Source organism: Felis catus, chromosome A3 (assembly GCF_018350175.1).
Source record: "Felis catus isolate Fca126 chromosome A3, F.catus_Fca126_mat1.0, whole genome shotgun sequence".
Classification (NCBI taxonomy): Eukaryota; Metazoa; Chordata; class Mammalia; order Carnivora; family Felidae; genus Felis; species Felis catus.
This window is the reverse complement of record NC_058370.1, coordinates 100,952,765-100,967,997: the sequence shown is the minus strand read 5'-3', so window position 1 is coordinate 100,967,997 and position 15,233 is coordinate 100,952,765. Positions and strand designations below refer to the sequence as shown.

Sequence of the window (15,233 nt, the reverse complement as noted above, 5' to 3'; positions counted from 1 at the left end):
TCCTTTTTATATGAAATAGTAAAAATAAGCAGATCAAAAGAGAGCAAATTAGTGGTTGCCAGGGAATGGGGAAGGAGGACATAGGGAGAGATCATTTAAAGGGTATGGTGTATTCTTCTGACATGTTAAAAAAGTTTTGAAACTGGAGAGAGTTGATTGCAAAACATTGTGAAAGCACTAAGTGTCCCTGAATTGTGTATTTTGAAATGACTAATTGTAATGTGAATGTTACCTAAAAAATGCCTATAAACCTGTTAAAATTTTAAAAAGTTTATATCCATATGGTTTTAAGTCCTTTACTGTTTACTTTCTTCTTCTTGGTTGGAGTTATTATAGTTGTTGCAAAATAAATTTTGTACATATTTTGTTAAATAATGATTTTAATGAAATCATTAAAAAGTGAAATTTATTGGAACTACATCTTCTTTTAATTGTATAGATTTTTTTAATGCCATTTAGTTCATGTGCCCATGGATGAATACTGCAAGGTTCGGCATCATTTCTATTCCCATTTTATTTATTATTTTTAATTTAAAATCCCACAGCCATTGTTTATTATAAAGGTGAACCCTGATGCTTATCATGGGCTTATTGGTTGGATTTCTGGTAGTGATCACAGGTAAACGTTTTGGATTGGCAGAGATGGAGGTCAGCTACCAGTAGGGGCCAGTCACACCAGATGAGGATGTCTTTCCTTGGAAGCCTAATCACCTATTTTTAGTACTAGGCCACCATGGCTTGGAGGTGGACCGAATGTGTGAATCTGTGCCATGTGACCACCACCCTCTATACAGACACAGAGGTGCATGCCAGCGAGTTGCTCCTTGCCCAGAAGCAGGGCAGGTTTCAGTAGCTTGTGTTGCAGCATGCCTAGTTGGACCATCTCCAGGGATCGCCCATTCACCTAATGAGGCTGGTGCCCCAATTGCAGTGTGCCACACCTGTGACCATCCTCCTGCCTCCAAAGACCTGTGCCAACTGCAGAGAGCCTGTGGACGGCACTGGCTAGGGGTATGGACAAGAGAGCCTCATCACAAGGTGCCACAACCGGAAGAAAGCCCTATTTTATGTTTCATTAGACTCTAATGTTGAGAAACATTGTTAATATAAATAGATGGTAATGGAAGTTTTATTATTTCATTGTTCCCGAGTTCTTTGAAATTATCATATGCCAAAGAGCGTAAAGTGATGTAATGTAAATTTAGTTTTAATGGTTCATCAGCTGACAACTCAGATTTTCCTTCGTATTTTTTTTGCAACTGAAGAATTAGAAAACACTTCAGTTGCTTAAGAATTTGATAGTCATCAGAGTAGTTTAGTGTTTCCTCAATACCTACACTAGTATTTCCAGCTGGCCCTATGTTTAGTGCTTTAGAGATTTTTGCCTCTGAGGGAAATATATCATGGTAATAAGAGACATAGGTCAGAGGAATTTCTGTTGTTTGTAAAATGAAAAAAAACATTGTTAAAAAGGGGAAGGAAAAGGTGACACAGGCAGAGCAAGTTTTGAAATAGTTACGTTTAGATGTTGAAAATCTTCTGATACCCTTAAAACCTATCTATTTATGCCTGTGCACCTCTTGAAAAATGTTGATGTACCTGCAGGGTGTTGAACTCTCTCTGAGGTCTTCTGTAAAGTGCTTCTTACTGCCTGCATTCAGATAAGAATCTTTAAATAGCTTGTGACTTCTATGTACTGTGAATAAAAACATGGAAGAAAAATAGAATTTGGCCCTAAAGCTTTTGTTTGAAAACGGATTTACTGATTTTGTGTCTGGATTGTGTCTGGAATAAATGTAGAGTTAACACAAAATTCCTTAAAATTTGGTGAATTAGGAGTTTTGGCTTTTGTTTTAATTCCTTTTCTAAAATTTTTCCCAGGTCAATGAATGGTCATTGAAGATAAGAAAGGAAATGAGAGTTGTTGACAGGCAAATACGAGGTAAATTATAATTTTATGTCTCCTATTCCTTACCCTTTTGGTGTATTTTGTATTAGTTCATAAAAATAAACTGCATCTACCTATTGTAAGACATAGTTTATTCTTATATGAATTGTTTATAGCTGTCCTAATCATTTTGCTTTCTAATCATTGTAAGAAAAGCATATACATTTTATAAGAGCTAAGTCTTTCCTCTGGCCTTCAATTCAGCTATTCAAGGGGCTATGTTCATTATCTCTGACTTCCTAGAGATTAGGTTAGTGTTGGAAATAAAGCTGGTGCTCACATACTGTGATGGATAGAATAATGACCTTCCAAAGATGTCCACTTTCGAATCTCAAGAATCTGTAAATATGTCACTTATGTGACAAAAGGGACTTTGCAGATGTGATCAAATTAGGGATCATCAGGTGGAGAGATTATCCTGGGTGTCTGGGTGGGTCCAGTGTAATCACAAGGAGCCTTACAAGAAGGAAATATGATGTTGAGAAAAAGTGAGAAAAAAGGAGATGTGGCCATGGAACCAGATGTTAAGGTAATGTCCTTTGAAGATGGAGAAGGAGGTCATGAGCCATGCAGTTGTCCTCTAGAAGCTAGAGAAGGCAAGGAAATTGATTATTCCTTGAAGCTTCCAGAAGAACATAGTCCTTCCAACACTTTAATTTTAGAATTTTGGCCACTAGAATTGTAAAAGAAGCAGTTGTGTTTTAAGCCATTGTAAAAAGGAAGTAAAGAAACCTCATCTTACCTATGAAGAAATGATCTTATGAAATTCATGTTAAATTTTGGGTAAGGAATGCAGTGCAATTCCATTTTCATCACTCTTTTGTTTATCTTAGCATAGCTATAAATTGAGGAAAATACATTAAAAAAAGTTTTTTAAATGTTTGTTTATTTTTGAGGGGGCGGGGTGGGAGTGGAGGGGCAGAGAGAGCAGGAGACAGTATCTGAAGCAGGCTCTGTGCTGACAGCAGAGAGCCAGATGTGGGGCTCGAACTCACAAACTGTGAGTTTGACCTGAGCCAAAATCAAGAGTCGGATGCTCAACTGACCGAACAACCCAGGCTTGGGCACCCCGAGGAAAATATATTTCTTTCTTTTTTTAAATATATTTTTTAAGTGTACTTATTTATTTTGAAAGAGAGAGAGAACCAGCAGGGGAGAGTTAGAGGGGGACAGAGGATCTGAAGCAGGCTCTGTGCTGACAGCAGAGAGCCTGGTGTGGGGCTTGAATTCCTGAACCACAAGATCGTGACCTGAGCCCAAGTTAGACACTTAACCTACTAAGCCACCCAGGTGCCCCGCAAGGAAAATATATTTCTAAATGTTGTTTTAAGTACAACTTAAAATTAAAGTGACTTGCAAAGAGATAGTAATGTTTAAAACTTTTATGATTTTTAACACTTTCATAATTAGAGAAAATACCAGCAGTGTATTCCAGTATCACTCCCTCAAGAAAGGAATTGGAACAGGAAATTCTATTCCCAGGCATGATGGAGTAATGATTTTAGATTTGCACTTCCATCGTAAATAAAGAAAAAAACTGGACAAATTCTGTGAAACTTCGGTTTTCAAACCTTGGACAACTGACAGCAAAGGATTTTTTTTTTTTTTTCCAGGAAGAGGGAAACAAAGAGAGTCTTTTTTTTTTTTTTTTTAAGTTTGTTTATTTATTTTGAGAGAGAGTTGGGTCGGGGGGGAGAGGCAGAGGGAGAGAGAAAATCCTAAGTAGGCTCCATGCTGTCAGCATAGAGTCCAACATGGGGCTCAATCGCACGAACCATGAGATCATAACTTGAGTTGAAATCAAGAGTCAGATGCTCAACCGACTGAGCCACCCAGGTGCCCCACAAAGAGAGTCTTAATATGGTCCTGATTTTCAGCCTGGAGAAACTTTCTGATTGTAGCATATGGGAGGAAATTCTAAGCAGAGCATGGTGGTCTTGGGGTTGAGGAGGCAGAGGTCAGGGTTCAGGGAGGCTATAGTGACTGGAATTTGTGGGGCAAAATATCAGAGAGAGGGGCAGTACCCAGAGAAAGCTCTAAATGCCTACACAGTGTAGGCTGAATTCTAAGCTCTGCATACTTAGAATGAGATTTCAAGAGGCTAGGCAAAGAACAATTACTGGGGACAAAACAAATACACTACAAGCTAAACAATTGTTAGAGCTAACAAAATTGAGAGATGGTAGAGTTCTGATAAGACACAGGAAAGAGACTTTGTTGAACATCTTGGACATTCAGTAGAGAACCCAGAAAGATCACATCTTAATATTAAGGCTAAGGCAGGCCTAGATTAAAGGCAACCATAAGCCCTCACCAGCAAAGCTTAAAAACAGCTCTTGGGGCCTAAACCTGAGTGGCTCAGTTGGTTGAGCATCCGATTTTGGCTCAGGGCGTGATCTCATGAACTCTTGGTTCATGGGTTCATCCCCTATGTCAGGTTTTGCGCTGATGGCGCAGTGCCTGTTTTGGATTCTCTGTCTCCCTCTCTCTGGGGCCCTCCCCCGCTCCTGTGTGCGCTTGCTTTCTCTCTCACTCTCTCTTTCTCTCAAAAGTAAACCAGAAAAAAAGTTCTTGAAAGCTGATCTGCAGACAGCTTAAATGCCAATAAAGGTGAATGCTCTTTAAAGAAAGACCAAAAAATTCAGACACTTAAAATGAAACATTTAGAGTGTCCAACATCCCATGAAAAATGACTAGAAAGAAGCAGTAAAGTGTGATTCAGAATCAGGAAAAAAAATCAGGTGATACAAATAGACCCAGAAAAAAAGGGGTGGTTGAAAAAGCAGACAAGCATTTAAACAGCTATTATAAATATGTTAAGGAATTTAAAGGAAAACATGGATATAATGGGATAAATAGAAGATACAGAAAAGAATAAAATGGAACTTCTAGGATTTAGAAATAAATTGAAATAAAATGAAAACTTCACTGCATGAGTTAAAGAAGCACATAAGACAGTATAAAAAATAAGATCAGTGAAAGTAGTACAAACTATCTAAACTATAATACAGAGGGAAGAAAAGTAAAGGAAAATATGTATGAACACAGCATCAGTGACCTGTGGAACAATATCAAGTGGTGTCATGTGTCAAGGATAATACAAACAAAAACATACCACAGCATGTCATTCAAATTACTGAAAGTTAACAATCAAGAGAGAAGACAGTCCGAGGAAAAGAATCACATTAAAAAACAAAATGATAAGGATGATTAAAATTTTCTTTCAGAAGCAATGCAAACCAAAACATCTTTTTTTCCTGTTTCTTAAATTATTTTAATTATTTTTAGAGACAGAGAACGAGCAGGGGAGAGGGGCAGAGAGAGGGAGAGATTCTTAAGCAGGCCCCACACTGAGTTTGGAGCCCAACTCAGGGCTCAATCCCAGGCTCTGGGATCGTGACCTGAACTGAAATGAAGTCAGGAGTCAGATGCTCAACCAACTGAGGTACCCAGGCACCTCAAACCAAAACATCTTTAATGTGCTAAAAGAAAGAAAAGAACTCAACATTATCCTAGAATTCTATATCCAGTGAAAATAGCATTCTGAAGTGGAGGTGAAGCAAAGCTATTTGTATACAAAAGCCAAGAGAATTTGCTGCCAGGAAATCTACAGTACAAGCAATGTTAAAGGAAGTTGTGAGCTGAAGGAAAGTTATACCAGATACAAACTGGGATCTACCCAGAGGCATGAAGCATGCTGGAAATATTAAATATGTAAGTAAATATAAGTTTTTTCTTTTTAAAATTTCTTTTAAAAATTACTGAATTTTCGTGCCTGAATGGCTCAGTCTGTTATGCTTAACTCTTGATTTTGGCTCAGGTCATGATCTCAGAGTTCATGGGATGGAGATCAAGCCCCAAGTCAGGCTCTGCACTGAGCCAGGAGCCTGCTTGGGATTCTCTCCACCCGCACCCCTCAAAATAAACATTAATAAAATAAATGTTACTTGCTTATAAAAATTTATCATAGACTTGTCTTTCATTTGGTTTTATATTAGCAGTCAAGGTGAATAGATTTTGTAAAAAATACCAGTGCAAAACCTAGAATCTGCACAATTAACCTATGATCTTGAATTCAGAGTACTGGTTACCCTTGGGGGGCATGGTGCATTAAGGCAGACATAGAGAGACTTTTGTAATACTTTGTTTCTTGATATGGTGGTTACATGGGTGTGTTTAATTTGTGAAAATTTGTATATCTCTACAGTAATGTATGCTTTTCTGTGTGTATGATCTACTTGAAAAAAAAGTTTAAAGAGAAAAACAATAGTAACCTCAATAAAGCAAAGTATAAGTACAAGTAATTTTCATCTTCTTATGGAGAACTCATGTAGTCCAGAGTTTTAGCTTTCAGTTAGATGTGTAATACACTTAGAGTACTCATCATAGACAATACTAGAATGAATTTAGACCATATACATTGCCCCCTTCTCAAATGAAAATAGTTTGGTTTCTATATCTCTCCCCATGAGTATAAAAGTAATAATATACATATCGATGCAGAAAAGTATAAATAGGAAAGTTAAAACCACCCTGAAATTCTACCACCCACACATAATACCACAAATATTTTGGTGATCATCCTTTCAGATATATCTGAAACTTAGATCTGTACTTGTATTTGTACAAAAATACTTATTTATGAATGGATCATACTTTTCCTGTTGATGTTTTATTGATTTATTTCTTATAAAGTCAAGTATACCTAATACAAAACTAGTTTTAAGTATACAGTTCAGTGACATTAAGTACTTTCACACTGCTGTGTAACCATTACCACTATCCATTTTCAAAACGTTTCCTTTATCCCATACTGAAACTCTGTACACATTAAACAATAACTTTCTTTCCCCCCACAATGGATACCAAATTCCCTAGTAACCATTGTTCTACTTTCTGTTTCTATGTATAATTTGACTATTCTAGGTACCTCATATAAGTGGAATCAAACAATATCTGTCCCTTTGTGCCTGACTTATTTTACTTATCATAATAATGTTTTCAGCATTCATCCATGTTATATAGCATGAATCAGAATTAGCTTCCTTTTTTTTTTTTCTTTTCCTAACCCTACCGATTTAACTTCCTTTTTAAGACTGAGTAGTACTTCATTATATTCATCTTGTGATAGACATTTGGGTTGTTTCCATCTTTGGGCTATTGTGAATCATGCTGTTATGAACATGAGTGTACAAATATCTCATCAAAGCCCTGATATCTTTTTTTTTTTTTTGGTATGTATATACCCTATAGTGGAATTGCTGGATCAAATGGTAATTCTATATTTAATTTTTGAGGAAACACCATAGTGCTTTCCAGAGCACTCCACTATTTTATATTCCTAATATCAACAGCTAAGACATCCAAAAACAACCACATATATGAGGGAATATAAAAGGTCATCACGCACACTGAGGGGAAAATGCAGCTCTGAAAAGATCTGAGAAGACTTTAACTTTACAGTGCAGCAGGTTGGTGCCCAGCACAGAAATACCCTACATCAATAAAAAACAGCAAACCCTGGGGAAGTGGGAGAGTCTGAATACCAGAGTTATAAGATTCAAAGATTCATTTTCAACAATAACAAAAAAATCACAAGATATACAAACAGGAAAATATGGTCCATCCAAAAGAAAATAAATGAACAAAAAATGTCCCTGAGAAAGACCAGATGACTGATTTACTCAACAGATATTTTCAAACAGTTGTTTTAAAGGTGTGCAGAGAGCTAAGGTAAGATGTGGACAAGGTCAAGAAAATGACAGAAACATGAACAAATGTTCATGAACAAAATGGAAACATCAGTAAAGAGAAAGCATGAAAAACAAGAAATTCTGCTGAAAAGTACAATAACTGAAATGAAAAATTTGCCAGCGTTATTTGAAAGCAGATATGAGCAGGCAGAAGAATCAGTGAACTTGAAAATAGTATAGTTGGAATTATCAAGTCTGAGAAGAAGGGAAAAAAATTGAAGTAAACTGAGCCCAAGGGATCTGTAGGACACCATGAAGTAGGCCAGCATACACCCTGTGGGAATCCCAGAAGCAAAGTAGAGAAAAGGGGCAGGGAGATGATTTAAAGAAATATTGACAAAAACTTCCCCAATTTTATGAAAGACATGATTATAATCCAATAAGTGCCACATACCCCAAATGATGTATATTCAAACAGACTCATGCCAAAGCACATTATAATCAAATTTTAGAAAGATAGTGTTTAAAGTAGGGAGAAATGACTCACCATATAGAAGGGATCCTCAGTGAGATTTTCAGCAGATTTCTCACCAGAAGTGTTGAGGCCCAGAAGGCAGTGGGTCGATATATTCAAATGCTGAAAGAACTATCAGCCAAGAATCCTATATCCAGCAAAATGAGGGAGAAATCAAGATATTTGTAGATAAACAAAAACTGAGGGAATTTGTTAACCACTAGACCAGCCTAGCAGTAAGTGCTATAGGGTATCCTTTCGGTTGAAATTAAAATAGGACAGTAACTTGAAGCCATGTGAAAAAATAGATATTTCTTTTTTTTTTTAAATTTTTTTTTAACGTTTATTTATTTTTGAGACAGAGAGAGACAGAGCATGAACGGGGGAGGGTCAGAGAGAGGGAGACACAGAATCCGAAACAGGCTCCAGGCTCCGAGCTGTCAGCACAGAGCCCGGCGTGGGGCTCAAACTCACGGACCGCGAGATTGTGACCTGAGCTGAAGTCGGCCACTCAACCGACTGAGCCACCCAGGCGCCCCAAAAAATAGATATTTCTGTTAAAGGTAAATACATGGACAATTATAAAAGCTAGCATTTTTGTAACTTTGGTTGTATATCCGTTTTTGTTTTCTACATGATTTAGGAGACTTGAGCATTAAAAAAAATATGTGTTTGAACTCACAGTACAGAAAAAGTACTTCAGTGACTTCAGTAACTGAATGGGCGTAGGGACAGAGCTGTATACAAGTAATGTTTTTGTGTACTATTGAAGTTAAGCTCATATGAATTCAAGTTAGTGTTATAACTTTAGGATATTAAGTGTAATATCCATGGTAATCACAAAGAAAATAGCTATACATTATACCAAAAAGCCAATGAAAAGGGATTTGAAAAGTTCCATTATGAAAAAAGAAATGAGTAAACACAAAAGAAGACATTAATGTAGGAAATGAAAGAAAAAGCTGTAAGGCCTACAGAAAAATACAACAAATGGCAAAAGTAGGCCCCTTCATATCAGTAATTAAATGTAAATGGATTAAATTCTTTAGTTGAAAGACAGAGCTTGGCAGAATGTATTTTTTTTAATGTTTATTTATTTTTATTTTTGAGAGAGAGAGCAAGAGGAGGGAAGGGACAGAAAGAGAGGGAGACTCAGAATCCAAAGCAGGCTCCAGGTTCTGAGCTGTCAGCAGAGAGCCAGACGCGGGGCTTGAACTCATGGGCTGTGAGATCATGACCTGAGCTGAAGTCGGACACTTAACTGACTGAGCCACCCAGGCACCCTGGCAGAATGGAGTTTTTAAAAAATGATTCTACTCTATGCTGTCTGCAAAAGACTTACTTTATTTTCTTTTACTTTAGAGAGAGAGTGCGAATAGGGGAGAGGGGCAGAGGGAGAGACAGAATTTTAAGCAGGCTCCACACTCAATATGGAGCCCAACAGGGGACGGGAGCCCATGAACCTGGAATCATGACCTGAGCCAAAATCAAGAGATGCTCAACTGAGTGAGCCACTTAGGTGACCCTGAGACTTAATCACTTTAGATCCAAAAGTACAAATAGGTTGAAAGTGAAAGGACAAAAAAAGATAATCCATGGAAATGGTAACCAAAAGAGAGTGGAGGTTGCTATATTTACACAAAACAAACTTTAAATCAAAAAGATTAGAAGAGTCAAAGAAGGACATTATATGTTATTAACAGTTTCAGTAGAATAAGAGGATATAACGCTTAATTATACACATCTATGCCCCTGAAAAGATTGTCAAAATATATGAAGCAAAAATTGACAAAACTAAAAGGGGAAGTAATTCTACAATAATAGTTGGAGACTTTAATAACCTACTCTCAAAAGTGAATAGAACAACCAGATAAGGTAAATAAGGGGGGTGCCTGGGTGGCTCAGTCAGTTGAGCATCTGACTCTTGGTTTCTGCTCAGGTCATGATCTTGTAGTTTCGTGAGTTTGAGCCCCATGTTGGGCTCTATGCTGGCAGTGTGGAGCCTGCTTGGGATTCTCTGTCTCCCCCTCTCTCTGCTCCTCCCCTGCTTGTGCTGTCTCTGTCTCTCTCAAAATAAATAAATAAACTTAAAAAATAATAAGGAAATAAGAATACTTGAATAACATAATAAATCAACTAGATCTAATAGGCCTATATAGAATACCCAACAACAGAATACATATTTTTCTCAAGTGCTCATGGGACATTCTTCAGAATAGACTATATGTTAGTTCAAAAATCAAGTCTCAATCAATTTAAAATATAGTTATATAATGTGTCTTCTCTGACCACAAGGTTGATTAGAAGTCAGAAGATGGAACACTGGAAAATTCACAAATATTGGGAAATTAACACACTCTTTTTTTAATGTTTATTTTTGAGAGAGAGAGAGAGAGAGTGTGAGCGAGGGAGGGGCAGAGAGAGAGGGAGACACACAATCTGAAGCTGGCTCCAGGCTCTGAGCTGTCAGCACAGAGCCTGATGTGGGGCTTGAACTCACAAACAGTGAGATCATGACTTGAGCCGAAGTCAGATGCTTCGGTGACTGACCGAGTCACCCAGGTACCCCAACACACTCGAAACAGTATATGGGCCTATATGTATATATACGATATGTACGTCTATATCTGTATCATAGATAGATAGATAGATAGATAGATAGATAGATAGATAGATAGATAGATAGATAGATACACACCATAAGGGAAACTAGAAAGTATTTATAGATCAGTGAAAATCACAATACAGTATATCAAAACTTATGGTATGTAGCAAAAGCAGTACTCAGAGGGAAATTATAGCTGTGAAAATGCTTACATTAAAAAAGGAGAACTCAAATCAACAACCTAACTTTACATGTTACAGAATTAGAAAAAGAAGAAACTTAACCTAAAACTAGCAGAATGAAAGAAGTAATAGGATTAGAACAGAGATAAATAAAATGGAGAATAGAAAAACAATAGAGAATAAGAAATCAAAAGTGAGTTCTTCGAAAACACCAATAAAATTGACAAATCTTTGGCTACACTGACTAAAAGGACAAAAGAGAAAGAAAGAAGACTCAAATGCCTAAAATTGGAAATGAAAGTGGGAGTGCTACTACGATTCTAAAAAAAATTGACAATATATATTATAGGGGTACTATGAACAGTTGTATACCAATGAATTGGATAATATAGATGAAATGGACAAATTCCTAGAATCACAAAACCTACCAAGACTGAAACATGACGAGAAAATCTGAACAGGTATAACTAGTAAGGAGATTGAATCTGTAAGCAAAAATCTCCTGAGAAAGAAAAGTCCTAGATCTGATATATTCCCTGGTGATTTCTACCAAACATTGTAAGAACTAACCCCAGCTCTTATCAAACTTTTCCAAAACATTGAGAAGAAAACACTTAAGTTCTTTTATAAGGCCATCATTTCCCTGATACCAAAGCCAGATGACACTACAGGAAAAGAAAACTACAGACCAATATCTCTTACGGACACTGACGCAGAAATAACCAAAAAAGAAAAGAAAAAAAAAAAAACTAGCAGACAAAATTCAAGAGGATTATTCACCATGGCAAAATTGGATTCCTGGAATGCAAGGATAGTTTAATATATGTAAATCAACCAATGTAATATAGCACATCAATAAAATAAAGGAAAAAATACATGATCATCTCAGTTGATGGAAAAAACATTTGACAGAATTTGATACCCTTTTATGGTAACATTGATAGGAATAGAAGGAAATTACCTCAACATAATAAAAGCCATATGTGAAAAATCCACGGCAAACATTACACTCAGTGGTGAAAGAAAGCTTTTTCTGTACCATTGGAAACACCGCAACAATTGCCTGACTTTGCTACCTCTCCTCAACAGAGTACTGGACTCTCTAAACAGAGCAATTAAGTAAAAGAAAGAAAAGGCATCCAAATTGAAAAGGAAGAAGTAAAATTATCTCTTTTCAGATAATACAATCTTAATGTGTTTAAAACATCTTAATGTGTATAAAGATTCTACAACAAAACTGTTAGAACTAATAAGTTAATTCAGCAAATTAGGATATAAAACAGACAAAAATTAACTGCATTTCTATACACTAACAGTGAATAGTCTGAAAAAGAAATTAAGAAAACAGTCCTATTGGGGCGCCTGGGTGGCTCAGTCGGTTAAGCGTCCGACTTCGTCTCCGGTCATGATCTCACGGTCCATGAGTTCAAGCCCCGTGTCGGGCTCTGTGCTGACAGCTCAGAGCCTGGAGCCTGCTTCAGATTCTGTGTCTCCCTCTCTCTCTGACCTTCCCCCGTTCATGCTCTGTCTCTCTCTGTCTCAAAAATAAATAAACATTAAAAAAATTTTTTTTTTAACCAGTCCTGTTTACAGTAGCAACAAAAAGAGTGAAATACTTAGGAATTAGCCAAGGAGGTGGAAAACTTGTACAAAGAAAACTATACAAACATTACTGAAAGAAATTAAATATCTAAGTAAATGGAAAGACATTCTGTGTCCATGGACTGGAATACTTAGCATTGTTAAGATATCAGTAGCACCCAATGTGATCTACAGATTCAATGTAAACCCTTTCAAAATCCCAAAGACTTTTTTTCGGAAATAGAAAAATCCACTTTAAAATTCATATAGAATCCCAGGGAAGAGCTAAAACAGTCTTGAAAAAGAACAAATTTGGAGGACTCACAGTCTCTCATTTCAAAACTTACTACAAAACTATAAATAAACAGTGTAGTACCTGCATGAAGACAGTCATAAAGACCAATGAAATAGAATTGAGACCCCAGAAATAAATCCTTCCATATATGGCCAAATGATTTTTGACAAGGGTGCCAAGACCATTCACTGGGGAAAAGAGTCTTTTCAGCAGATGGGGCTGGGAGAATTAGACATCCACATGCAAAATAATGAAGTTGGACCCCTACTTAATACCATATACAAAAATTAACTCAAAATTAAGACCTAAATGTAAAAGCTAAGACTGAAATCCCTAGAAGAAAACATAGGGCAAAAGCATCATGATACTGGATTTGGCAGTGATTTTTTGGATTTGACCCCAAAACTACAGGCAACAAAAAATATATAACAAACTGGACTTTATGGAGATCAAAGATTTTTGTGACTCAAAATACATAGTAGAAACAGTAACAGTAAAAAGGTAACCCACCAAATGGTAGAAAATATTTATAAATCATATATCTGATAAGGGATTAATATCCAGAATATATATATAAAGCCCTTAAAACTCAACAACTAAAAAATAGCCCTATCTAAAAATTTGTAAAGGTTTTGAATAGACTTTCAGGCTTTTAGAATATTTCTCCAAAGAAAATGTACAAGTGGTCAATAAGCACATGAAAAAATGTTCAAAATCACAGATCATTAGGGAAATGCACATCAAAACCACAAAGAGATAACACCTCACACCCATTAGGATGGCTGCTATCAAATAAAACAAAATGGAAAACAAGTGTTGGCAACGATGTAGAGAAATTTAAGCCAGTGGTCACTCTTGGTGGGAATGTAAAATGGCACAACAGCTGTGGAAAACAGTATGACTATTCCTAAAAAAGTTAAAAATAGAATTACCATGTGATTCCACAATTCTGCTTTTGAGTATTAATATGGACTCAATGTTTGTTTTGCTCCCAAAATTCATATGTTCAAGCCCTCATCCCCAGTGTGATAGTATTTGGAGGAAGTGGGGCTTTGGGAAGTAATTAGGCCATGAAGGTGGATCCTTTATGAATGGGATTTAGTGCCTTTATCAGAAAAGATATTTTTCTATTATCTTTATTTTTCTATTATCTACATCTTTCTATTCTGTCTTTATCTTGGCTAGTGTAAATGCTGCAATAAACAGAGGGGTGCATATGTCTTTTCACATTAGTATTTTTGTTGTTTTTGGGTAAATACCCAGTAGTGGAATTACTGGATCAAATAGTATTTCTGTTTTTAATTTTTTGAGGAACGACCATACTCTTTTCCACAGTGGCTGCACCAATTTACATTCCCACCAACAGTGCATGAAGGTTCTCTTTTCTCCACATCCTCTTCAACACTTGTTATTGCTTGTTGTTTTGATTCTAGCCATTCTGACAGGTGTAAGGTGATATCTCATTGTGGTTTTGGTTGGCATTTCCCTGATGATTAGTAATGGTGAGCATCTTTTTGTGTGTTTGTTGGTGATCTTCAGAGAAATGTCTATTCAGGTCTACTGCCCATTTTTTAATTGGTTTGTTTGGGGTGGGTTTTTTGTTTTTTTTGGGTGTCTTTAGTGTTGATACGTTGTTTAAGTTCTTTATATACTTTGGATATTCACCCCTATCAGATATATTATTTGCAAAGATCTTCTCCCATTTAGCAGGTTGCCTTTTTGTTGACAATTTCCTTCCTTTGCAAAAGCTCTCATTTTGATGTAGCCTTAATAATTTATTTTTGCTTTTGTTTCCCTTGCCTGAGTAGTCTTATCTAGAAAAATGTTGCTAAGGCCATGGTAAAAAAAATTACTATCTATGTTTTCTTCTAGGAATTTTATGGTTTCAGGTCTCATGTTTAGTTCTTTAGTCCACTTTATTTTTGTGTATGATGTTAGAAAGTGGTATCGTCTCATTTTTTTGCAAGTAGCTGTCCAATTTTCCCAGCACCATTTACTAAAAACAGTGTCTTTTCCCCATTGTATATTCTTGCCTCCTTTGTCATATATTGACCATATAAGTTTGGGTTTATTTCTCGGCTCTGTATTGTTCCATTTGTTTATATGTCGTGTGTGTGTGTGTGTGTGTGTGTGTGTGCGCGTGCGCATGTGCCAGTAGCATAGGGTTTTGATTACTATAGCTTTGTAATATATCTTGAAACCTGGGATTATGATACTTCCAGCTTTATTCTTTTTTCTCAGGGTTGCTTTGGCTTTTTAGGGTCTTATGTGGTTGCATACAAATTTTAGTATTATTTGTTCTAGTTCTGTGAAAAATGCTGTTGGTACTTTAATAAGGATTGCATTGAATCTGCAGATTGCTTTGTATAGTATAGACATTTTAATATCCTTCCAGTCCACAAGCATGGAATGAAT

At 36.4% G+C, this 15,233-nt stretch overlaps 1 protein-coding gene across 2 annotated transcripts in view; it reads left to right on the top strand.

Moving 5' to 3' along the window:
• Window positions 1-15,233, top strand: part of LOC101094500 (E3 ubiquitin-protein ligase RNF103) — a 110,135-nt gene that overhangs the window by 75,188 nt on the left and 19,714 nt on the right. For both annotated transcript variants that reach the window (XM_006930275.4, XM_003984233.6), the window contains one exon: window positions 1,882-1,942. In XM_006930275.4, coding sequence (XP_006930337.1) covers window positions 1,882-1,942 — 61 coding nt within the window. The remainder of the gene's footprint in view (window positions 1-1,881; window positions 1,943-15,233) is intronic.